At 39.7% G+C, this 23,664-nt stretch overlaps 1 protein-coding gene across 1 annotated transcript in view; it reads left to right on the top strand.

The window, feature by feature from the left end:
• The window catches only part of LOC310946562 (transducin-like enhancer protein 4), a gene marked incomplete at both ends in the record, with an annotated part of 33,581 nt that extends 14,931 nt beyond the window's left edge, over nucleotides 1-18,650 (top strand). The window contains 15 exons of the mRNA XM_083913063.1: nucleotides 2,905-2,985; nucleotides 3,777-3,966; nucleotides 5,906-5,922; nucleotides 11,237-11,359; nucleotides 12,215-12,268; nucleotides 12,361-12,513; nucleotides 12,952-13,084; nucleotides 13,285-13,472; nucleotides 14,009-14,085; nucleotides 14,199-14,448; nucleotides 14,590-14,837; nucleotides 15,153-15,300; nucleotides 16,196-16,346; nucleotides 18,084-18,160; nucleotides 18,543-18,650. Coding sequence (XP_083769189.1) covers nucleotides 2,905-2,985; nucleotides 3,777-3,966; nucleotides 5,906-5,922; nucleotides 11,237-11,359; nucleotides 12,215-12,268; nucleotides 12,361-12,513; nucleotides 12,952-13,084; nucleotides 13,285-13,472; nucleotides 14,009-14,085; nucleotides 14,199-14,448; nucleotides 14,590-14,837; nucleotides 15,153-15,300; nucleotides 16,196-16,346; nucleotides 18,084-18,160; nucleotides 18,543-18,650 — 1,998 coding nt within the window. The remainder of the gene's footprint in view (nucleotides 1-2,904; nucleotides 2,986-3,776; nucleotides 3,967-5,905; nucleotides 5,923-11,236; nucleotides 11,360-12,214; nucleotides 12,269-12,360; nucleotides 12,514-12,951; nucleotides 13,085-13,284; nucleotides 13,473-14,008; nucleotides 14,086-14,198; nucleotides 14,449-14,589; nucleotides 14,838-15,152; nucleotides 15,301-16,195; nucleotides 16,347-18,083; nucleotides 18,161-18,542) is intronic.
• Nucleotides 18,651-23,664: the final 5,014 nt, after the last annotated feature.

Here is a 23,664-nt window from a genome sequence, read left to right as displayed (position 1 = left end):
ATAGTCTGGCTCACCGGATGTACAGCACTGAGATAAAGCCTGACATCCGGTGTCCTCTCTGGATGTCAGGCCCTTCGCTTTCTATTGTGCAAGGGCACTTTTGTCTAAGCGCCACCCAAGATGATTGTGATTGGGTTTTTTTCCCCTATCCCAGAATGATAATCCGATGTAGCCAGACCATACTCTGCAACACTGCAGAAATAAGTCTGGCAATAATAGGATGATGTATCAGTCAGCCAACTGTATTGAGGAGTAATTGCTCAGAAATATTACACATAAAATTGTTCATATATAGATAGGGCTGGGTCTCACTCCTTGGGGTGGGCGATAATTCAATTTAATCGTCTTTCAAATGAATTGTATCGTGAAGAAAATCTGATGGGAAATATTTACACTTAAGCTCTTCACAGGAGTATACAAAATAGGCTTCACCATGTGGTTATTTCATAAAGACTATTTATTTATTGAATTTCAAGAGAGCATACTAATGTATGTTGTGATATATGTCGTTATCAAGATATGAAATGATGTACAGTATATAGAGACAGAAGATTTGTGCCATATCATTTAGCCCTAGCCTCATCCCAGAGTATTAAAAACTTTTGAGCAACTAAAGTTTGCCAATGAGGTCCTGGGTCATTGTCTTATGTTCATTCTTTGATCATATATATCTCAGCTTATATCATGCTTTTGATAAATGTATACTTCATTTTCTTTAGGCAAAGTTATTATATGTTAATGTTTGTGCTTTACATTTTTAAGAAAAGGGGACAAGACTTTCTTTAAGACAAGCATTTGTAATCAGCAAGTAATGGAATTGAATAAATTACTGTTTTATTATTGGTGCTAAAACTCTGTTACCTCAGCGCCGGTATTTAACACATTTTTAACAAACCCAGCTTTAAATCCACCATAATTTAGCTAGACTGATCGAATCATTTTGGTAATTTTGTCTGTTTAAATGTGCCAAGTACTAGTCAATTATTTCCAGAGATTTTGTGAGGATTTTAAGAAGCCTTTTATATTTTCAGTCTTGGTTTCCCTTGCAACAGTGTGAAAGTGTGACAGATAGTACTTCACATGAAAGCCTAACGATGTTACGACAATGGTTTTTTTCTGTATTTCAGTCGAAGTCATTTGTGCTCATCTCCCTCAGCTATTGCAGACTCTTCTAAAACTAAATCTAGGCAGCTATCAAAACAGTGTTTCAGATGTTTGTTCCACTAATGGCGATGTGATTAAATGGAAAGACTTCTGAAATGTCAAAGTAAATTGTTGGTTATTGAATATCTGGTGCTCCTCTCAGGTTTATAATTATTAGAATTGTTGATAATAATGGGTTAAAGTCTTTTTGCCAATATTTCATCAGACTGCTTGATCTTTTCATGTGTGAGTCACGTTCAGGCAGGTTAGACTCTGCAGAGGTGAAGCTGAACTCGATGGTCAGGCTCATTTCCACAGTGGATAAGCTCTTTCATCTCTGCCCTACTTTGATGTTTTGCGCTCCTGGATGAAACTTTGCTGCTCTCTCTCACCGTCTGGATGTGTATTTCTCACTCTGTACCCTTTGGATGACTTTGCCCTGTTAGCTGTCTGTCTCTCTGGGTATCTGTCTCTTTCTCTCCATGAATATGTCTGTTTCTCTGCTGTTTTGTAAGCTTCTGCAACTATACACCATTTTGAAATGTCTAGTCAGAAACAGACGGAATTGCAGAAAATTCATGGTTATAGCTGCTGTGCCATAAACATGTTGATAGAACATCATCTCAGCGCCGAGTACGTAATTGTATGCATGCGCACTGGGCATAAGGTTGGGTGATATGTTACCGTTTGCACCGTTTGCTGATATATTTGTGCAGGTATATTGTTAACTCATTTTAAAACAACAACTTAATTTAAACTAAACTCACCAAAGTCGGCTCGGGGAGTCTTTCCACCAAAATGAACCCTCAATTCACAGTTAGATGATACAACATGATGGCTCTACACACTTTTTTCCCCTTTTATCTCTCTCTGCCTGCTGAACAGTGGTTCTCACTCTGTCTTCGATGACAAACCATTAAATTAGCTGAATAAAATTACAAAAATTGTCCCCAAAAACATACGGGGATGTGCTTAGCCAATTGCCAGTAGCTGATATACATAAACATCACCCAGCCCTACTGTGCTTCTCCATAAGATATTGCAGGTGTTTATATCATATCTGCTTGGCCACTTAAACTACAGTATATGTTTGACACATTAGTGAACTTGGATCTTGAACTGTCCCCTTGGACCTCCCCTTGTTTGTTTTTCAAATCCTGCTCCCCAAAGATGGAAATAACTGGCCTGTGAAAGTTACACTTGACCAACCCCAGTTAGCTGCTTATTTTTTCTCTCTGGTTAGTTTTAATGAACACACTGGTGACTTTGAGATTGTGATAGAGGGGCTTGTTTCCACCTGTGATAAATCAGATGTCTCCGGTTCTTGTCTGATGACATTTAAACTGGAGATACTTACAAGATACGGTAAGATACTGCTTGTTTAATCAGATGTACAACAGTTTGTCATGTTTTATGATAAGAGCATTGCAGATGGATAAGTATATGTCAGGCTGTGTTGTTACAGTGATAGAAAGAGCAGGATGATTGGCTCTGAAGAGAAAAAGCATCACTTAGGGGCGTGTGTGTGAGTCTTTTTTAAAATAAACTGCATCGTAATTTTTAGCAGGAAATTGTGTAGGAGTAGTACGTGTGTTGTTGTTGTGTCTTCTCTTTCTCCATAGAGGTCATAATCTTCATAATACCTTCTTTAAAATCCAGATGTCTGAAATTAACAGATCTTTTCTCCTTTTCAGTTGCAGCTGCTTCGATATCTCACTTTGTCTGTCTGTTTGTCTGTCTGTCTGTTTGTCTTTCTCTCAGCATCAGCAGCAGGTGGTGCAGGCGGTGGAGCGGGCCAAGCAGGTCACCATGGCTGAACTAAATGCCATCATAGGAGTGGGTGTATTGTGCATACACACGCACGCACACACACACACACACACACACACACACACACACACACACACACACACACACACACACACACACACACACACACACACACACACACACACACACACACACACACACACACACACACAGTTGATGCTGTAAGAGATTAATAGAAAAGATAGTGCACTGACAGCCATCATTGGCCATTAATATTCACATTCAATGAGACTTTGGTAGAATCCTGGGTCAGCTTTTAATTTTGAAAAATAGGCCCTCAATATGTGTTTGTTCTTATGATATTTAAAAAAAAAACACCTGCTGATTGCTCTCTGCAGTGGGTTTAGAGCCGTGGATGTATATCGGCATGGCAGATATTATTGGCCAGTTGTATTTCATCACAGATTACTGTAGTAGAATCAGCGTATAAATAAATAACAAGAAATGACCCAAGATTCTGTATGTATGAGGTGACTTGGACAAAGTGTCACTTGTTTATCCACCAGAGAGCACTGACAAGTTTGTTTTCCAACTGCAAAATGTCCCACCTCAAACAAATCTTTCCTTTGACCCATCTGACACATTCACATGTCCAAAGACTTTTACAGTTTCTGAGGACTCAGACTCTTTAAAATGCAGTACAGGCTGTAGCTGTTTCAGGTACCAAGTGAGGCTCTTATTTTGTCCCTCAGTTCTCTTTCCTGTCTGTTTCTCCATTAGCTTCTTCTTTGTCTCTTGCCCTGCAAAGTGCTTCAAGTCAAAATGTCACATCACACTAATCATTATTTCTGTGTGTGGTTCAGCAGGCTCAGCACCTCTCTCACGGCCACGCCATTCCCATCCCACTCACGCCACACCCGGCGGGCCTCCAGCCCCCGCTGCCCCCCGGGGCCAGTACTGCCAGCCTGCTGGCTCTATCCTCCGCCCTGAGCCACCAGCTGCCTCTCAAAGATGATAGGAAACACCACGACAACAACAGTGAACACCCGAGAGGTAAGGCCTGCTCTGCATGTGTGTGTACTGTAGCGTGTTGGTGTGTTTATGTTTGTAGCACATTTGGTTGTTTATGTGTTGAACAGTCACAATGTGAAGTTGATTTTGTTTTTTGGTTACTCTATACAATTTAGAGTTTAATTTTAATTCTACTTTACAGTCACTTCTAGGAATTATGCAAACACATAAGAAGGAAATATATTAATCTTTGAAACTTTAATTTATTTTTATTGTTGACATTTGCTCCATTCTCACGTCATATCAAATAACATCTTCATTCGTTTGCTGTAAGTCTTTCAACTCTTCATCTATTTATCTTTCTCACATCCACTGACAAATAAATTATCCAGATGAAGGATATCAGGCTATAATTTTATTTTATTTTATCTGAGATATCTAAAAATACAGACAACCCTATACAACATATCTTTGCTGTTTTATGTTATTCATAAGCAGATGCTAAATGTGTTCAATAGACATAAATACTGGAGTTTTTATCTTTTGTTCAGTTAATGATCCCAAGCTAATTAACGTGATACAATTTGAATTATACCACCACTTGCACTGGCTGATGCTTAATTGTTAGTACTCTGAATGAATAGCAGTTAAAGCAATTAAAAACTGATTTGTCGTGCCGTTTTAATTGGCCTAACAGTGAGTGATAACCACATGATGCCTCTTTTCTTTTGTACATGCAGAAGGCCTCTAATTCTTCTGCGAGCTGACTTTGAGCTTCAGAATTAAAATTAGAATTATAGCACAGAGAGATTGTGTGTCAGTGTGTGTGTGTGTGTGTGTGTGTGTGTCTGTCTGTCTGTCTGTCTGTCTGTCTGTCTGTCTGTCTGTCTGTGTGTGTGTGTGTGTGTGTGTGTGTGTGTGTGTGTGTGTGTGTGTGTGTGTGTGTGTGTGTGTGTGTGTGTGTGTGGTGTGTGTGTGTGTGTGTGTGTGTGTGTGTGTAGACACATTGTGTTCCAGCTCTTAATTACTCTGTTGCAGCATGACTGTGAGGGCTTCTACAGTGCAGTAGAGCAGTTAACCTTGCCCTGTAGCTGCAATAAAGCTAACAGCTGCTAACTCAGGTAATACTTACCCCCCATTAGGAGCACAATCAATAACAATCTAATCCCTCTAGCTGAGTTCCTGTGGAGGGGTGTGTATGAACAGTATGGAATAAAAGGTTTCTTTATTTGTCTTTTTAAATCAACATCAGTGTTCAAATGCATGTTTCCAATTAGGGTCCCTTTGTTACACAATTTACAGTCATTTTAAGCCCCTGTGGCCCTTCATTTAAAAATCCAACCCCACTTTTTCGACAGTATCCCCATTGTCACTGTTAATATGTTGACCGTCAAAGCATACAAACAGCTGATCGTGCATACATATGTGCATTTAGGCTGCCAGTTTTGTCTAATCTAAACAGGCCTGATGACCACTGAACTTCCATTGGAAAAACGTTATTTCTTTCTCTAAGACAGATTATTTCTCAACAGATGTGTTCTTATGTTATCTTACAGCCTCTTGCAGGTTTTAAGCAGCCTTTTGCAACATATTTCATCTATCTTTAAACTTTCAAAGTGCATGTTGTTGCACCAGCAGCTGGTGAAGTACCTCTTATGTCTTTCTTTATGCAAACTCTGTATTCTGTTACAGTATAACCAGTATAATCATGTATTTAATTATGTATTTGCTTTGTTTTCCATCATAACATTTCACTTGAGTTAATGTACTCTTAGCTTTAGCTAACATTAATCACACCTCAGGTAATATCATCATCAAAGACGAGAGTTATCATTAGCCATATGCTATCTATGTGTGTCTATGTGTGCGTTTTTGTGTGTCTTTATCTTATCTTTGCACATGCATTATTGAGCTTGTTGCTGAAACATTAAATGCCTTAATGAGTTATTTTATTTCTGTTTCCTGCCCTCCACCTCCTCAGACAGAGACTCGGTCAAGGTAAGTCCTTCCTTTCATTCATAATCAACACTCCGTCTTGTCCCCAGACCACGAAACTGCCTTCTCAATTATGTTTTTAGGAAAACATATTTTCTCTAGTTTTAAACATGTGGTTAATGTTGGGATTGAAACAAAACTACTTGGTTAGGTTTAGGAAAATATTATGTTCTGGATTAAGTAAGTAGCCTACGTTTGTTACCTAACCTAAATTTTGTACATTAATTAAGTACGTTACGTCCACGTTGAAAGTCCTGTGTGTGTTTGAGCCATCCATCCACCCGACCTCCTCCTTTTATTAGAAACTTATTTGTACGTAATATGTCAATCACAAACCAAATCGAGGAGAAAATATTCAAGATTCAAGGTATCATGGTTTAATACAAATTATACTGTAAAAAATGATCTAAATCACTTTAATAATTATATATAATATAATATAACCGGAAGATTAGTATCATCAGAACCACTTGTCGTTCATGTATTCAACATTCACTGTAAAAGGGAAAAAAATAATTTATTTTAAAAAATTTTGATTTTTGGAAACAGAGACAAAGAGAAAGAAAGGAGAAGCGGGTTAAAAATAAACAAGAAGGGAAAAAAAGCACATGTCTGACTAGTGAAGGAAGGAGGGAGCAAAAAGAGGCAGTCCAACAGAGTAACATTACATCCAGCACTTGTAGTAATTAGTCCCTTAAGCTGAGCTTTTTTCCCAAGGCAAACATTTGGTTTGTTGAATACTCAATGAGCAGATTAGCATTTCTTCATTCTGGCAGCCTCTCTCTCTCGCTCTCTCTCTCTCTCTCTCTCTCTCTCTCTCTCTCTCTCTCTCTCTCTCTCTCTCTCTCTCTCACTCACTCTCTCTTTCTCTCTCTCTCTCTCTCTCTCTCTCTCACACACACAAACACACACATGCACAGGTTTTGCAGGTTGTGGGTGTTCTCTGGTGTTTTGGAGAAGGTGGAGACAGGAGGAATGTTTAATATGTTATCTCCTCTCCTGCCCCCCATGTAGTATATCCTCCTCCACACACACACACACACACACACACACACACACACACACACACACACACACACACACACACACACACACACACACACACACACACACACACACACACACAAACACACACACAGCTGTAGGCACCATGATGGAAGCGATTAGCAGTGTGCATGCGCGCACGTGTGAGGTCGTCAGAAATCAGTGGTAAAGATAGAGAGCAGAATGATGAATGCCTTTCATTAGCGCCCTGTGAGAGCACACACAGCCAAAAGTCACTTCATGAAACCAATAAGCCCCTTGTCAGTGGTCTACAGTTGCCTTGGCAACAGTCCACAGGGCACAGTGTGTGAATAGCATGAACATCTGTGCCTTAATGTCCTTGGCGTTAGCACCTCACACTGATAAAGGTATGTGGGTGCGACGTTAATGTGTGTCTGCATACTTATGATCGCCAATACAGACAGTCTATTATGTAGTTGTGGTGCATTCAAGGACTGCCCCTCCTCAGGCCTGTCTGACACACATATCTAATGGAAGTAATACTTGGTTCAGTTGTCAATGCCATTGAGGTTTTCTTTTTTGTGTGTGTACATGTAATGTTCCCTTTTGATAAAAGAAGATATGTGGTCGGAAGTGGTTGTAATCTAAAGATATATATTTTTGAAAATGTAATGTAATCTAATCACTCAAGGTAAAATCATTCTTTAACAGTCGGCATCCTAATGTACTGTATGTCTAGCAAAAAAAGGTGGAGAGTGATCTTCTAAAGAGGCCGCTTTCAGGGTTAGACTGACCTTTTAGAATGAATCACTTGTTGAAAGTAAACATACTGCAGCGTGTTGTTAACGTGGCTGCTGCAGTGGCCATTACACTTCTTTTTTGTACTTTTCTGTCTTGATTTTTATTTTATCACTGGTAAGCTGCAGTCTGTCTCTTTGTTAATGTTGGGATGTTGGCTGCAGTATAAAAAACAAATTGAATCGAACTGAAGGGTCAGCTGTGATAGAGTAGAACAACTGACTTGGAGTTAAAAAAGTTTTTTTGATGTGAACAGAGCCAGTGCTTTTGTGGGAATAGTGGGCGTAAGCAGCTGAGAAACAAAGGGAATAAAATAAAGGATTTCCAAATGGTAGACACATCTCTTGCTCACTCACGATGGCAAAAAGCAAACTTGCCCTGTCGAAAATGAAGTGTGGTACATTCTTTAAGCACTTCTCATCCGTGTTTTATAAAAGCTGAGGTTCAGAGTTTCCTGACCATAGAGGTCAGTGAAGTCTACAGTCTCTGCTTGCCGCCTGTGATGGCACCCACCTGTGACGGCACCCACTGGTCAGTTATATAAAAATTCACTCCCTGCACAGTTGTCATGAACTGGAAAGTCAGCTATAGAGAAAAAAATGAGGCTGCAAACTTATTTTTTTTTGCTGTAAAATCGAGCTTGCATTGACTCGCTTTTGCAGCCTCAAGTTGACATTTGAGGAGCTGTGATCGTGAGTAAAAAGTTCCCAAAAAAAGGAGCGCATTACAACCAATGATACTGTAGTACTGGTTATTGTTTATATGCCCAATGCTATTAAGCATGCAAGTCATGTTGAGATAACTATATGATTATAGTCGTTATATTTACTGGGACTAAGCAATGATGTGATTGCTCGCTGGCTGTGTGTGTGTGAAAAGTTTGTCTACACTGGATTTAGAGCTTTCTACAGACAGAAGTTTCTGCATTCTCAACAGTAAAAGAAGATTAACGTTATAGTCTTTGCCCTGAGTAATCCTTCCTCCTTCACGCAGATGTCCAAATATCCCGTTAGTTGAAGGTAACAGTACTTTTGGAATTTGACAAAGCATAAGAAACTCTGCAGTAAAAGTACAGAAGGTTGATGCTGATATTGAAAACATCTCATTAGTATTTCACTGGGTTTATCCCCCCTCTAAAATGTTTTTATTCTGTAATGCAACCCAAACATCCACCTTGAGGATTGCTGGCCTTGATTTCATGGTACTTAACAACATTAAGTTTGGTTGTTCTGGGCCTCTCGTTACAAGAGAGACATCAATCAAAGTTTCTGCAAAACTGAAATTAAGCAAAACAGTGAAGGTTAGAGCTATCATTATCACGACTTCCAGAATCAATTTGAAATGGGTGGAAAATATAATTATGTTATGCTGGTAAATTAATACTTTTCCCCAGTCACACCACACGGCTCTTCACATTCACAGTGCTTGTACTGCCAGCGGAGCCTCCATTTGTCTCTGCAGCAAAATTAATTTGCCTTGATGTTGTTCAAAGAGCTAATTTGCAGGCTAATTAATCAAATCAGTCTGGAAAAAGAGAGGGAGAGAGGAGGGGCCCCACCTGCTCTGTCTCACTCATGTAGAGACACCTGTACACACACTGCCATCACAGCATTGTTTGCATATACGGAGTACTAAAAATGTAAACAGGTACAAGTGCTGGCCGACAGCACACACACATACATACATACACACACACACACACATACACATACCAAACTTCACTCCTCCCCCACAGAATCTTTGTCATCAACACTTGCAGCACGGCAAAGGGCAGTGGAAAGGTTACAAGCGTGAGTTAGTGGAAAGGTCGAGTTAAAGGTCCTGCTTTATTTTTCCTCTCTCTGTCCGTCGTGTGCCGGGAGAGGAGAGCTTCCCAATGAGAGAGAGAGAGAGAGAGAGAGAGAGAGGGAGAGAGAGAGAGAGAGAGAGAGAGAGAGAGAGAGAGAGAGAGATCAGCAGGGACTGGCCGAGCAAGAGGGGAAATGTTTAGTTGACCTTATTTTGATCTTTGCCTCTCAAAGAGGATTAATCCTTCGGTAATGGTATTTAAAAGGATGCCATATTTGATTAGGAAAAGAGAGACATCAATGGATCAACTCCGCCCTTTTCTTTGCATTTAAAAAAATAATGGTGCTGAGTTAGAGCCACGGTGGTGTAGTCATACTGTCACGGATGCAGCACTGCTTTTGTATTGAGTAATACAGTCAAAATGAAATGGTTTGGACAGGAAGAGGGTTCAGAGTGATGTGAAGTGGATCATAGTCATTTGCAGTGTTTCTGGCAGCACGCTTAGACTAGATTTCTACTAATTCAGCTCAGAGAAGAAGTCAGAAGAAGTCATTTTGACACATTCAGAAGATTTGTAGCATTTAAGTTTTAGTTTACTTTGTGTGATTTTCAGCCTGTCCTAGGCATAAGATTCAACTGATCACAGGCTTTTAGAGAGGAAAGGAAAGTCCCTGTTCTTTGGCAGTCTGTCTGTCTCAGATTGCAACCATCTTAAAAGCCACGTTAGGGATCCACTCAGAATATTTTTGTTGCATATGCCCAATCCATCTTAAACCTTAAAGGAGCAAAAAGCGGAAATGCATTATTTGTAGACTGAAGGAATTAAAAAATCACTAAATGAAGAACAAAAGGTGTAATTTCAACTGGAGTATAGGCTGATGTTACACACCCACTCACAAGCTGGTCTGGCTGTGCGTTCATGTGCGTTCATGTGAAGCGCCGCCTCCTCCCTCCTCTCGTGAATACATAAGTTATAGGCTTACATAAATAGAAACACACACAGTTTCTACAGCCGTTGCCTTGTTTTTTATTTCATTAAGACAGTTTTAGCTACTATTACCATATCCACAAATCTACTTTACAGCTATTAGCAGCTAATTTACCGGTAGATTGTATTTGCAGGAAAGCTATTCACTGCCTTCATATTGTCAATAAGTTACGTTACTAATCTGTCTGCTAATGCTATTAACGGCGAACAGATACCGTTTGATGCTAATGGTTACACACTAAATTAGTGGCCTAAAGATTAATTTACAGACAAACCAGCACAAACTTGACAAAAGGAAGTTTTCTTTCTTGGTACTTGACATGTTCCATAAAATGGTGATGATTTGCTCGGTGTAGATATTCGCTCACGATGAGTAGAGTGGTTGTGTGTGTGTGTGAGGAGGACAGACGCAGAGGGAGGTGTGGCTAATGGCACACTTTGTTTTGGTCTACAGGCAGTGCTCAACAGAAAATCTAGGGGTGAAACTATTTTTCTTTTTGCTCCTTTAAAGGTCCCATATTGTAAAAGTGAGATTTCCATGCCTTTTTTCCAATCATCAAAACTATCAATCCACAGAGAAATACGCACCAATTGTCTTCAGTGGGACTGTTTCTTTGGTAGAAAGTAGTTCCACAACTGTCTAAAGCAGTTACACCTGCTTCTAAGGCATAAAGATAAAGGTGGTCAAAATACATTTAAACATACATTGCATTACAAATAAAGACTTGTTTCTTCCAGAGCTCATCTGTGTCTCCCTTGGCGAGTTTTCGGACCCGGGAGAAACACAGGAGTTCAAGCGATTACTCCTCCGACAGCAAGAAACAGAAGACAGATGATAAGGAGTTGGCCTCTACACGCTATGTGAGTCAATATAATTGTTACCTTTTCTGACTTAATAAGTATATTTCCTATTGTTACCTGTTATTTCCTAAGGTAAGGCAGGATATACATAACCACATTAGCTACACTTCTTGCCAATATTGAAACATATATTCACCATTTTAGAGAAAAGAGTGCCAACAAAATCCACAACAGAACAAAGGGAGCCTGACAGACCGTATGTGAGGTTATCTCACATGACCCACAATCAAACCCCATTTATTTATTTTTTTGGACAGCAGAGAGACATCTGACACGTCGAAGGTCGTAGCTTGGATTTGAACTGGGGTTGTTGCAGTTTCTGATTTTTACTTCAGCCAGATGAGCCATCTGCAGACACAGTGGAACCACTTTATCTGATAATTGAACATCAAAAATATAAATGGAGTAATGCCAGAGGAATGATTAAAATAGTCTTGATGGTCTTCTCTCAGAGCATTGATTTAATTCTTGATTTTATGATCACCCCTTTTTTCCTATTTTATGTGCTATCACATAAATGCGATATTGATTTGATAAAAGCACTGATCATCTGTATTTTTACTGATGGCGAATGGTTGCAATGTTTTCGATTGTGCTTCATCAGTCCAATTCTTTATCGATTCCTTTATTGATCCCTGATCTATTTTCTGTGTGAAAAAGAGTCGGCCTACACAGGTTTTCAGCGTCAACGTGACTGTTTTATTATCTTTATTTACTTCTTGATTCACATCCCTAATGACACCTCAGAAAGTGAAATGTACTGTATTAGTTTGTGTAAATCTAGGACAAAAATGGTTCCAAAATATTTTCACTGCAGAGTAAAACTCAAGTGTGTGTCTTCTATGTCCATCCCAGGAAAGTGATGGAGAGAAGAGCGATGACAACTTGGTAGTGGACGTCTCCAATGAGGTACAACACAGTTTAGCAGCATGGTCGCTATTGTGTTAAAAAAATAAAATCCATCTTACCCTCTCATCTTTGCCTGTGCTCACCCGCCACAGGATCCAACATCTCCTAGAGGAAGTCCTGCCCACTCGCCTCGGGAGAATGGAGTGGACAAGAGTCGCCTACTGAAGAAGGATGCTCCTCTGAGTCCGTCCTCCATCGCCTCCTCAAGCAGCACACCTTCATCCAAATCCAAAGAGATTAATCTGGTGAGTCATTGGGGTAATAATATACGTCTGATCTTCTTCTCATCACTTCTCAGTGCGGTTTTCTCTTTTAAGGCATTCAGAAAACTGTGATCCTCGTAAGTAAGGTATAGAAGAGAATGAAGGTGTTAAAGTAGACAGAAGATGATAAACCATAAGCAAAATGAAAATACAGAGCAAAATGAAGGGGATCAACCCTGGATAATATCCGGAGCAGAAAGCGTTTTATACATTTTTAATAGAATATCAATTTTATGAGTCATGAACTCAGTCACAGCATGAATAGCTCCTGTATTATTTAAAAGTTTCTGCTCCGCTATTAAATTTATAAATGGCTGCGAGTGTGTTTTAGCTCTAAAACCTTTCCGCAAAGAGGGTCACTGTTTGGACTAGTGATTAAACCTTTTGTCATTAAGATTTCAAGCTCTTTTTGTGTTGTAGAATGAGAAGTCCACCACGCCTGTGTCCAAGTCCAGCACCCCCACGTCCCGCTCTGACGCCCCGACACCCAGCAGTGCCTCCACCCCGGGCCTGAGGTCTGCACATGTCAAACCGCCAGGAGTCGAGACGCTGGGTGAGTGTGCAAACAGAATATAAAACTTCTCTGTGTGCATCAGTGCATCAGTAATATGGTGGATATGAATCAGTAAGACGTTTGACTAAAGTAAATTGACTAAAGTAGATTGGAAACCAAAAACGTAGCTTCTCAAAAACAGGCGTCTAACCTCATATGCAAATGTCACAACCTGTATCATACGGTGTTTTGTCCTGTAGCTCCTGGTCTCCGTACGCCGTTGGCAGTGCCCTGCTCGTACCCCAGTCCCTTTGGAATGGTTCCCCACCCTGGTATGAACGGAGAGCTGAGTGGAGCCGGAGCAGCCTACACCGGCCTGCATAACATTTCTCCACAGATGAGCGCGGTGGCTGCTGCTGCAGTGGCAGCTTATGGACGCACACAAGTGGTACCCAAACACTCACAGTCACATATGTAATATGCTTTTGTTGTTAATATGTGTGATCAGCTGAAATTATCCTAGATCTTCTAAACATATGGAAAAAGGTGCTGTGAGTGAGAAAGTATTATTTTTATTAGGTAGCAGAAATGTTATCTTTGATGGATGCTCGGTCAACATTTATTTGGTGATTTGCAGGTCAAAAGCATCAAGATTATATACGTATTAGTTGACTACTGTATATTGTCATTATTAGAACCTTCCTCAACAACACATATAACTTGGATGTCTAAAAATCTTACTTTTATGTTTGCCTGGCACTATACTAGACACCTAGACGTCTTTTCACCTGTTTACAGAACTAGTGCTTTGTAATTTATGGGGTCTTAATACAGAAAACAGCATTCAGGACATACAGTATACAAGCTGCAAAAGCCAGTTCATTTCTTGTTTAAAAGATGAATTCAAACAGATATCAGCTGCTGACAGCTCTAGTTTTTGTCATCTGTTGAATTGTATTCTAAACTTCTTCTTATATTCTCTAGGTGGGATTTGATCCTCACCACCACATACGTGTCCCTGGCCTTCCTCCCAACCTGTCTGGCATTCCTGGTGGAAAACCGTATGTTACCTTCCCGTTGAATAAATCCCCATTTATTTCCCCTTCTTTGTTACATCTGCATATACCTTTACTCACCTCTCTAATATCTAAATAACCCTTTTCTTTTCTTCTAGAGCCTACTCCTTTCATGTGAGCGCTGATGGACAAATGCAGCCTGTGCCTTTCCCCCCGGACGCATTGATCGGCCCTGGCATCCCGCGCCACGCACGACAAATCAATACTCTCAGCCACGGGGAGGTGGTGTGTGCTGTCACCATCAGTAACCCGACGCGTCATGTCTACACCGGTGGCAAGGGCTGCGTCAAGGTGTGGGACATCAGTCACCCGGGAAACAAGACTCCTGTATCCCAGCTGGACTGCCTTGTGAGTGCAAAGACCCTTACATAAGTGCAATCTTACTTCATATATGGTTAAAACACATGTTTTCTATTGTTTTACCTGTTACTTACAGCAACTGCCTTATGCATTGATACTGACAGCACAAAACTACTTCTTTCACATCAGAACAGAGATAACTACATTCGATCCTGTCGGCTACTTCCGGATGGGCGGACTCTTATTGTCGGGGGCGAGGCAAGTACTTTATCAATCTGGGATTTGGCTACTCCAACTCCACGAATCAAGGCGGAGCTAACTTCGTCAGCACCTGCGTGCTATGCTCTGGCCATCAGCCCGGACTCCAAGGTCTGCTTTTCCTGCTGCTCTGACGGAAACATAGCCGTGTGGGACCTTCACAACCAGACTCTGGTTAGGTAAGGAACTGAGGAGGGCGATGTGTGAGGGTTTTGATTAGTTATGGATGGTACTGAATGTGTAGCGTTAAACCAGTTGTTGGCTACTGATGTAATTGAACATAAAATAGCTACGACAACCAATGGCATTCAACCAACTTATGTATCCTGTTATCTGATAAAAGCTCTACTGTTGTAGAAGGCCAGAGCGGACACATCTGTGTTTTTTTAATTGTACCCACTAAAATAAAGCGGTTTTTAACTTCTTCAAACCCACCTGAGTGCCTGCACTTTTTTATTGTTGTTATATGGGTTTGTCTGACTGTTTGTCTGCAGGCAGTTCCAAGGCCACACCGACGGAGCCAGCTGTATAGACATCTCTAATGATGGGACCAAGCTATGGACTGGAGGCCTGGATAACACCGTGCGGTCCTGGGACCTGAGAGAGGGACGGCAGCTGCAGCAGCACGACTTCACCTCCCAGGTAAACAAGACACTTTCTACACACAAACACACCCTTTCCATGAGTGCTACAACTACAACTGCCACTGTTATAAGAGCATGAACACTTAAACCAGCTGATGAACCGCTGATGTCACTGTATGCATGCTAAATGTCTGTATGGATCATAGCTTTTGTAGGAATAGACTGGAATTAGTGTACAGGTCTTAAGTTGCATGTAAGTTTGCTTTTGTACTACTTTTTTATTATTATTTTAAGCTCAGTTAAGAACATTTAACCTTCCATAAAGGCCAGACTGTTCTCTGGTTATCCGCTCAAATAGCTTTAACACTAAAAACACTGACAGTTATGAGTTTTTTTTAGGTGAGGAGAAGAGTAGCAATAATAGAGCATTACTGCAATTTTCCTGAAAAGACCCATTTCACAATCTCGGTGTGCACAGGAGGAGGTGAGGGAGCATTAAAGAGAGCTCAGAGAGGGCATGGCAGACAGGGAGAGACATAGCCAATTGAGTGCTAATGCTCTCCAATAATACCCGCCCCCTCCCACACCGAAAACAGAATCAGCGAGTTTAACAACAGCAATTTAGACAAGAACAAGAAATACATTTGTGTTGGCCAAAAAAAAATTGCATTCCAAGATGTATAAACGCTGCTGGCACAGGACTGGTGCATACCTAATACCATTTTAGAAACTGAAACAGCCATCTGTTTTGACAGATTCAAATTAAATGCTTATGGTGGTGTAGAAAAACACAGTGGACTTTTGCCAGCATACATAGATATGTTAATATCAGCAGCCACCCTAACCCTAACCCCACACAGACAAACATACAAGATTAGACAAGATTATTGTGTATTCCTTTTTATATAAACTATAAGACAAATCACTACCAGAACTGTTGGGTTTCCATGCAGATCTTTTCACTGGGATACTGTCCAACGGGCGAGTGGCTGGCAGTTGGGATGGAGAACAATAATGTGGAGGTTCTACATGTCACCAAACCTGACAAGTACCAGCTCCACCTGCATGAAAGTTGTGTGCTCTCACTCAGATTCGCTCACTGTGGTAAGCATCAACAAATCTATTAAGGCATTTTTGTATTGTTTCTATCAGTGTTTTTGAAAAGGAAGGAAATTAATATATGTACCAATTATCAGGGAAATTGACTTGTTAATCAAATGATGTGTTAACTGATGAGAGCTGTCGCTTTTCTGTATTCCTGTTGTTTCCTGTTGTTTAGAAAATGACAATTTGCTGCAGGTTAATAGTGCTACATGCAAAGGAAATGGGAATGTGACTAAATGTGTCAGCTTTGTGTTGGAGACGCGATTACAACATTTACAATTTAAATGAAGGTGGGCATTGTTCAGCCAGAAATCATGCTGGACCGATTTATGAGACGTACACTACATGAGACGTAATTACTTTTTTGTAGTGAAGACTTCTGAATCAGCAGGTGTTAGCATGGAGCCTGGGTGCAGATCCCAGGGGTGAAGCAATGTGCATTTGTCCTCCCCGTAAAAGTAGCAGAGGACTTTTATTTTGAAGAACTGCTAGAACGTGACTCATAGACACAGCAATGCCTCTGAGAAAGTAGGAAGCAGAATTAAACGTCATTTTTCAAGCTGGCGTGGAACATTTTCACTCAGTTACAACTTTGACTGCACTGAATATATTATTGTGTGACTGAGAGTTACCTTATCTACACCCTTTTTTAAATTTCAACCTAAAGCAAGTGATAGTTGTGTTCAGTGAGTCATTATTTCTCACTATGATTATACTGATCAAATCAATTAACTGCAACAGATATACATGATAACTAAGGTGATATTATATATATATACATACTGTATACATATAGTTGTTCAACATCCAAATTTGTTAAGAGGGTAAGTCAAATGTCAAAGCAAGGCAACCTTTGTAATAGTGTGTTCAAACCGAAAACGACAGACCGAATTGAAGCAGCGAGTTTACGTACAAAGTCAATCTACATACACGATTTCAAGACGGGCGGTGCTTTTTCTCATGCCCCTCCCAATTCCAAGGCCTCCAACGCCTCCAAGGTGCGAGGTGAAAAACGTTTTTATAGGCGGGTTTATCTATTTATTTGTTTTTTTCGGGCATGTCAGTTAGATCAATCATCATTACACATTATCTTAGTTTAAATCATACAATTCACATGACCGAAAGGGACAGCGGGAGAAGCAGAAGCTCTCTAGTCTCGCCCCCGTTGCCCACAGAATACATTATCTTCATCATGTTATTTTTCTTATGACATTGACATAACATGTTTCAACACTTTGTTGTAATCAGAGCTGCAGTTCAGCTTTAGAGAGTCAAACAGATTACGAGTGTGTCTGCACAAGTGTTCATATAATGTCCAAATATGATCGAGCTGTGCGTTACTCACTTTTCTTGCGATTTCAACGTGTCTACCGCACACGGTCTGAACGCAGCATTAGAGTCAGTTGTTGTGCTGACTGATTAACTGTCATTTCAATCATCAGCTAAACCCTCAGTCCAGATTATGAAATAGATTCAGCTTTAATATGTCTGTGTCCATTAGTGTCAGTGTCTATGACGATAACTTTGGCTTTTATTTGAGAAAAATATGTTTTCTGGTATTTTTTAAAAATCTGATACAACAATCTGTTTGAATGGGAATGCATGGCTCAGTCAGAGTAAGTGTTAGCTCCCTTAACTACTACTACTATACTGAATCGCTTGAGTAATTCAGACATGTTTAAGATGTGGGGAGGATATTTCTTAATGTGGCCTAATGTTGTTTGTCATTCTCTGCAGGGAAGTGGTTTGTGAGCACAGGAAAAGACAATCTGCTCAACGCATGGAGAACCCCGTATGGTGCCAGCATATTCCAGGTAAGTTTGGAGCAACTTATCACAAGAACATAAACATGCAGGCAGCTGAGAGGCCAAATACAGTACAGTCTAATAAACCAGGAGGTTACTGATTTCATGGGAACGTCTTTGAGCAACACCTTTCAGCTTTTCTGAGAAAGGCTGTCAATAAAAATAAGGAGACGCCTTCATCATGGTCTTGAAAAAAAAAGATAAAGTTGCAGTGGTAGCTAAGTGCGTCACTCAAATTTAATCTTTAGAGATATTGTGGACTCGACGGAGAAATAAATCATATCTTCTGTTCAACACCTGTCTGTCAAACAAATGGCCTCCATCCCCTTTAGGCATTTTCTCAGTCTGGAGTGCACTTTTCACATTTCCACATCTTTTATTCCCCTTACAGTCAAAGGAGTCGTCCTCAGTGCTGAGCTGTGACATCTCAATAGATGATAAGTACATTGTGACGGGCTCAGGAGATAAGAAAGCAACTGTCTACGAGGTCAATTACTAGGAGGGGCAAGGCCGTCCTTCCACCCAGGCACTCCACGCTGTCTCCTACCACCAATGTACAATTTTTAATGTGTATAAAACGGAATTTGAATGGAACTAACCAAACAGACTCAGCCTTTCTTGGACAGAGACCTTTTTTGACCTTTTCGCTGATCATGGATCAAAATGAACACGCAGAACCAAGCACAGAGATTTTTTTTAATATAAATATATATAATGTATATTACTGAGTGGCTTTGTGTTGTTGTGGGGATGAATGGATGTCCATGTGCACTGAATCTAGAGAGGATGCTGTTGGCAAGATAACATTCCTTTACACTTTTAAAGTTCTTTTCTTTTTTTTAAAACACATTTGCACGAGCAGCTACAGGACGAGCGTTGTCGTTTACATTCTTTCCTTCGTATTTTGTGTGTACCTGAAGGCTTAAAAAGAATCAGAAGCAGTGTTTGGAGGGGGGGGGCTAACAGCAAAAATACATGGGCTGTGTGCGTGATTTGACACGGTTGCAGAGCTTGCCCATTATATCAAATTAAAGTTGCTACATGAAGCACATAAGCTGTGCGCACCCGCAGAGCTTTTGGCTTGATGTAAATATCACAGGAGAAATTTCACTTCAAAACCTTAACTTTTATCTGCCAGTCGTATTCCACATACTTACATACTGCTCCCACAGCAGTATCTTTAAGGCATGTAGCATTCATTTCTTTAAATGCACACAACAAACACAAGAAAGTTTATCCAAAACTTTATTCAGTAACAACATACAGTGGATATTTGCATAAAAGAGATTTGTTTATGTTTTGATTGAGTTGCACAGCTTTTATTAATTATGTGATTCATACTCAGTATTCAGTATTGTTATTTTTTACATTTTGGATCTGTCTCATTCTTCCCTTCAGGCACTGCGTGTTAATACCCAATGTAGGGATATCAACAGGTTTGTTGCACAGAAATTAATGATATCTTACGAAATATAACGGAATGGACTTGCATAATACCTTTATTTGACAAAATATATTCTATTTAATGCTGTAAGACAGCTACCCTAAGTGGACTACAACCATTACGTTTAAGAAGCAAATGGTGAGGGTTAAGGTAAGGGTTACGCACCAAAGCGACTTGGCTAGGATTAGAAAAGAAATGTTGTGGTTTAGCTCTGGGACACAAACACTGATTGAAACTGATTGTTTTGGGAACCATCCACCACCCTGGTCTTTCTTCCTGCGTGTAATTTAGCGGTCTTATACTAAGTCACCTTATTTCCTTTGCTTGCAATTTCTACAGTTATCAATCTGTGGATTATTACAATTACAGTGTGTTACTTTGCGTGGTTATATGTATGAACAGTGAATGAGGTGTGCCTGTAATACCTCATACCAAATTTGCCTTTTTTTAATTGTTATAAGACACTTTTTGTTTGTTGGGTTTGCCTCAATCAGTATTCCACATGTGACAAATTGACATTTCACACTAATGCATGCTGTACATAGTGAATAAATAAACAAGGTACATCATGTTCATTAGTGAGTAGAGGTGCTGGTAACAGTTTTTGTTAACCTTTGGAAGAGCCAGGCTAGCTTTCCCCCTTTGTTTCCAGTCTTTATGCTAAGATTGATTAATTGATTGATTGATTGATTTTATTAAATAATCTCATTAAAAAAAAGACACCACACAGAGCAGAGAGTGCTTAGATTAAAAAGGAAAAGTCAGGATAACACCAAGAAAGGCTTTTTTTCCCAAAAGGGCCCAAGAGCTGCTTGCTGTAGCTTCATGTTTACCGTTCACACATGAGACTTGTATTGATTTTCTCAACTTACGCTTGGCAAATCTAATTTCCCACAATGTCAAACTATTCCTTTAAATGCAGCTTGTGTCTGTTATCTTGTAAAATATATTTTCTACCTACTCTGTTCATTCAATATTTTTATTTATTTTCTCTCATAATTCTGAGTGGGTGTGGGCTCAGTCACTGTATGAATGTATCTGTGTGTGTGTGTGTGTGTGTGTGTGTGTGTGTGTGTGTGTGTGTGTGTGTGTGTGTGTGTGTGTGTGCGTGTGTGTGTGTGTGTGTGTGTGTGAGTGTGTGTGTCTGTGTGTGTTTTCTGTGGGTGTTGAACAAACAAACAAACAAACGTTGCCCTGAGTGCCCTCACTACTGTGTGACCTGTGCACTTGGTTCTGCCCTCTCAGTTCAGACTCTGGATGCTCACTGGACTCTGTGTGACAGATTTTGGTGAAGCTGTTTGTGTGGTGTTTGGAGGTCAACCAGCCCTCTATTTCCTGCCAATATTTTTTTTATTGGACCTTTGGACACTGAAAAACCAGTGTTCAGCTCGTGATTTCTCTTGGATTTACTTCTAATGGCTTGTAGAAATAACACAGTGCCTTTATGCTGCTGCGTTTTCTGGCTCCATTTTGTCACGTTGAGTGTTCAACACAGAGATGAAACGTGATGGACCGTTGGAGTGTTTTTTCTTTTTAAATTACAGGTTTTCAGTGCAACATATAAGGATGGATTTTATTTAAAAAATGAATAAAAAAAGATCAATCCTGAGCAAATTAACGCAAAAGGTAACCCAGATTATCCATATGTCTTTATGCCTACTGCTGTGCTGAACACATATACATGAAATACACTATTAATGGCTACTGCTGTTTCAGTCTGATTATTAGAAGACCGGTGCCATTAACCAGAAGTTATTATCAATATTCTTTACTGTACTTTTATTTTCTGCTTTGAAGCTTTGTTCTTGTTGCTATTGTGTTTGTGCTGCAAACCCATCCCAAATGCACAGCTGCCTACAGCCAGGAAGACATATACATCTAAAAACACAACACATCAGCTGTTATTGGTGATGTAAGTCCCTGCCACATTCTGTGATCACATAACCGAACACCAACTTTCCCCAATCTTAACCCAAACAACCATTTTAACTATCTGGTTGATCATTCTTAAACATAATCATTTTACATCCTGGTATAGCAGATGGCGATATAACCCTTGTGGGATCCATCATTTCCCTTCACCAAGTTTTTTTAGGCTGATTAATGTATTACTAAAATATCACTATTCACAGGAGTTGCATATTATAGCTTTATCTTCTAGTTTTAGCCCCTTTTGAGTGCATCCTCAACCTGCAAATCAAGAAGGCATAATGGGCATCAAACAGAGAAAGGCCTCCGGGTATTGATATTTATGGGGTTAAAATAATAAGAAGGCTGTAGGTTGTTGTACTATTCTTACTGATGTGATAGCCTAAAACCAATCACAACAGCACCCTGTGTCAGTACTGACGGCCTTTAGAAGATCAAGAGGACAAACATGTGTTTAATGGTTCACTTTTCAAACTGATGAAGAGTGCAGTGCTCATAACCATACTTCTAACTACCTGTCTGAGTATTTTACTGTAAGGTCTTAATAATCAGATATGTATATTAAAATTGGAAAAAGATGAATTTGTGTCAGCCTAGGATACTACAAGTATTAACTCTTCTCTCAGTTTCCGAGCATGTCCTTCTTAAGTTAAATGCCAAGGAGAAGCCTATATTAAGATTGCCATTTCTTTCTGTATTTCCAAAATCAATACATTATGTAGGTTTGAGTTAAAGAAATGACCACTGGTGTGAATGCAAAGGGACATTTTGCAACAAAGTTAACTCTTTAAGAGAAACGTCCAATGACTTTGATACTAGAGGGACCATTTGTAAGATATCACACTGTTATGACTGATATCTTTGTAATTTATTTGACACAAACACACACACACACACACACACACACACACACACACACACACAGTGACACTGTACATTCTGAAGGACTGGTCATGATATTGGTTTGCCTTATTCTGTCCTGTATTTTTAAATCTGAAACATGTCTGTTTGCTGCAGTCAGCTATGCTTTCAAATTTAAATGATAATTTGGTCATCTTGCTCTCATTGACTGCTCAGCTGCATTTTCTACTCTTGAATGAGTCATAAAATCTGCACATTCTGTATTAAATAGCTACTGTGCAACCTACAGTCTCATTAATAATGGAGAAATATAAAATACACTTTGGTTATAGTTGCGCTAATGTCAAGAGTAAAACCTCAATGTCACTTGTCTCATCTGTTGCTATAAGTTAGACCTGATACAGAAATTATATTATACAATACTGATGTGTAGAGCACTTAGCTTGATCCATGAAGGTCTTATACATTTACTGTGAACATGTAATAATTCAAGCTTACAGTGGAAAGAAACTTCCTGTTTAGTTGAGTTTTTTTTTTCCTTTTCTCTTCAATACAAAATGCCTTTGGTCTTTTTTTCTATAGTCTGTGGTCGATTTTATTAAATTATTGTGTGGAGAATTTTTGTCTGAGAAGTTCTGTTACAGTGATTCTTTGCCAAGATGTTGAAGAAAATTAGATCCAGTTGGGAAAGAAGTACTCAGATATTTCTTACTTAAGTAAAGGTAGCAATTCCACCGGGTATACATTATCTGTTTCAAATAAAAGTCATTCAAAACATTACTTAAAGGGGACATATTATGCTAGTTTTCAGGTTCATACTTGTATTTTGGGTTTCTGTAAGAACATGTTTATATGCTTTAATACTCAAAAAACATTTTTTTCATACTGTATGTTTGAATATACCTGTATTCAACCTCTGTCTGAAACGCTCTCTTTAAGCCGCCCTCCTGAAAAAATCCAGTCTGCTCTGATTGGCCAGCATCTCAGAGTCTTCTGCATCTGTGCTCTGTATCTCTGCACCATCATTGCAGCCGGGGAATGACTGTAACATCACTATAACCACACTTTGTACCTATATATAGTATAGTTGTGACATTACAACCTTACAGAAGTCCTGATGAGTCATTTTAAAGCACAGTTTCTGAATAAGGTCTGTGTGCATTTCTCTGTGGATTGAGCACTTTGATACTTTCAGCGTATTTATATAGCACTTTGACCTGCCATAATCAGAAAGACAAAGGAAATCTCACTTCTTACAATAAGGGATATTTAAGTAAAA

This window comes from Echiichthys vipera (genome assembly GCF_963691815.1).
Source record: "Echiichthys vipera genome assembly, chromosome: 4".
NCBI lineage: Eukaryota > Metazoa > Chordata > Actinopteri > Perciformes > Trachinidae > Echiichthys > Echiichthys vipera.
The sequence above is the reverse complement of the archived record's forward strand: the minus strand, read 5'-3'. Positions and strand labels throughout refer to the sequence as shown.